The sequence below is a fragment of the Aplysia californica genome, unplaced genomic scaffold, assembly GCF_000002075.1.
Source record: "Aplysia californica isolate F4 #8 unplaced genomic scaffold, AplCal3.0 scaffold00157, whole genome shotgun sequence".
In the NCBI taxonomy this organism is placed as follows: Eukaryota; Metazoa; Mollusca; class Gastropoda; order Aplysiida; family Aplysiidae; genus Aplysia; species Aplysia californica.
Genome location: NW_004797427.1, coordinates 469,850 through 471,137, shown reverse-complemented (window position 1 = coordinate 471,137; position 1,288 = coordinate 469,850). Strand labels below are relative to the sequence as shown.

General features: G+C 45.8%; 1 protein-coding gene across 1 annotated transcript in view; it reads left to right on the top strand.

Moving 5' to 3' along the window:
• The window catches only part of LOC101856652 (macrophage mannose receptor 1), a gene marked incomplete in the record, with an annotated part of 62,425 nt that overhangs the window by 46,536 nt on the left and 14,601 nt on the right, over nt 1–1,288 (top strand). Inside the window, 2 exon segments of the mRNA XM_013082051.2 lie at nt 281–362; nt 1,044–1,215. Of these exon segments, the coding sequence (XP_012937505.1) occupies nt 281–362; nt 1,044–1,215 (254 nt within the window).

Here is a 1,288-nt window from a genome sequence, read left to right as displayed (position 1 = left end):
TCTCTCTTCTCTCTCTCACTCTCTCTTTCTCTCTCTCTCTGTCTTGACCAGATGGATAGACAGAGGAAAGAGGCAGTATAGGTCGGGATGGATAGGAGGATGGATGGATCAATGAATTGTCAAGTAGAGAAAAGGATTGATGGTTGGAAGACAGAATTGTTGAAGGGAGGCATCAATTGAGTAGTGGTATTAGGATCTGACATACAGGTAATGAAAGCCACAACAGTAAACCATCCATAAGAACAATTCTGACTGACCTCTGTGTGTTCAATTCTTTCAGGTTTGAGCAAGACTTCATTGAACTTCTGACCCTGGGAGCTGCCCGTGATCTGCAGATGTGGCTAGGTTTGAAATACGACCTTGTAAGTTAAAAAACACAGAACCGTTTCTACACCCTCTCCTTTTGTCTTATTTCTCAATCCTCTCTCTTGCCAGTAAACTGTGGGTGGTGTGGTTTGATCCTTTTTTCCTACCAAACATCTATTGTCCTTATCTCTCCTCCTTTTTCATTTTCGTGTTTGTTACTCTCTTGTAACATCTATCATCTTTTGCACTCATATATATGAACAATGTGTTGCAAGTGCCGTAAAACTCTTATTAGAACTAAAGTTAAACTCTCCAGTTCTGATGCTCACCGTAACGCGATGTCTTTACACATCTGAACACCAAATGCACACCGTGTCGCTCTATGGTGTACATCTAGCAATCGTTCTATGTGAGGTGAGACGCACGGATAATTGAGGCTTGAGAAAATTTTTTTGTGTATGTGTTTGTCTGTGTGTGTGTGTGTGGGGGGGGGGGGGGGGGGGGGGGGTAAGGGCTCAAGTAGGATTCTTCTCGAGGGACCATGGACAATCCACGATACCTCTCAAAAGATATCAGATCTGGTATTTCTGAATAACACTGTCAATATTGTACCTATTAATATAATAACTCTCCCTCTTTCCCTCCTCCCCATCCCTCCCCATCCCCTCCTCCTCCTTCCCACTCCCTCCCAACCCTCCCCGCCCCATCATCCATATTTCCCACCCCTTCCCCCCCAGGCTACAGAAGCTTTTACATGGTCGGACACATGGCCTGTGAAGTACACCCTCTGGGACAAGGATGAGCCCGATCGTAAGCCTAACGAGGGTTGTGTGAGCCACACAGTTGATGGTCGATGGCAGGACGTGCCTTGTGAGATGCAGATGTCCTTCGTCTGTGAACACAGTCTAGGTGCGTTCTTCAACAGGGAAATCTCTTCGTTTTGTTCATTTTTTTTATTGTTGTGGTTGGAGGGGGGGGGGGG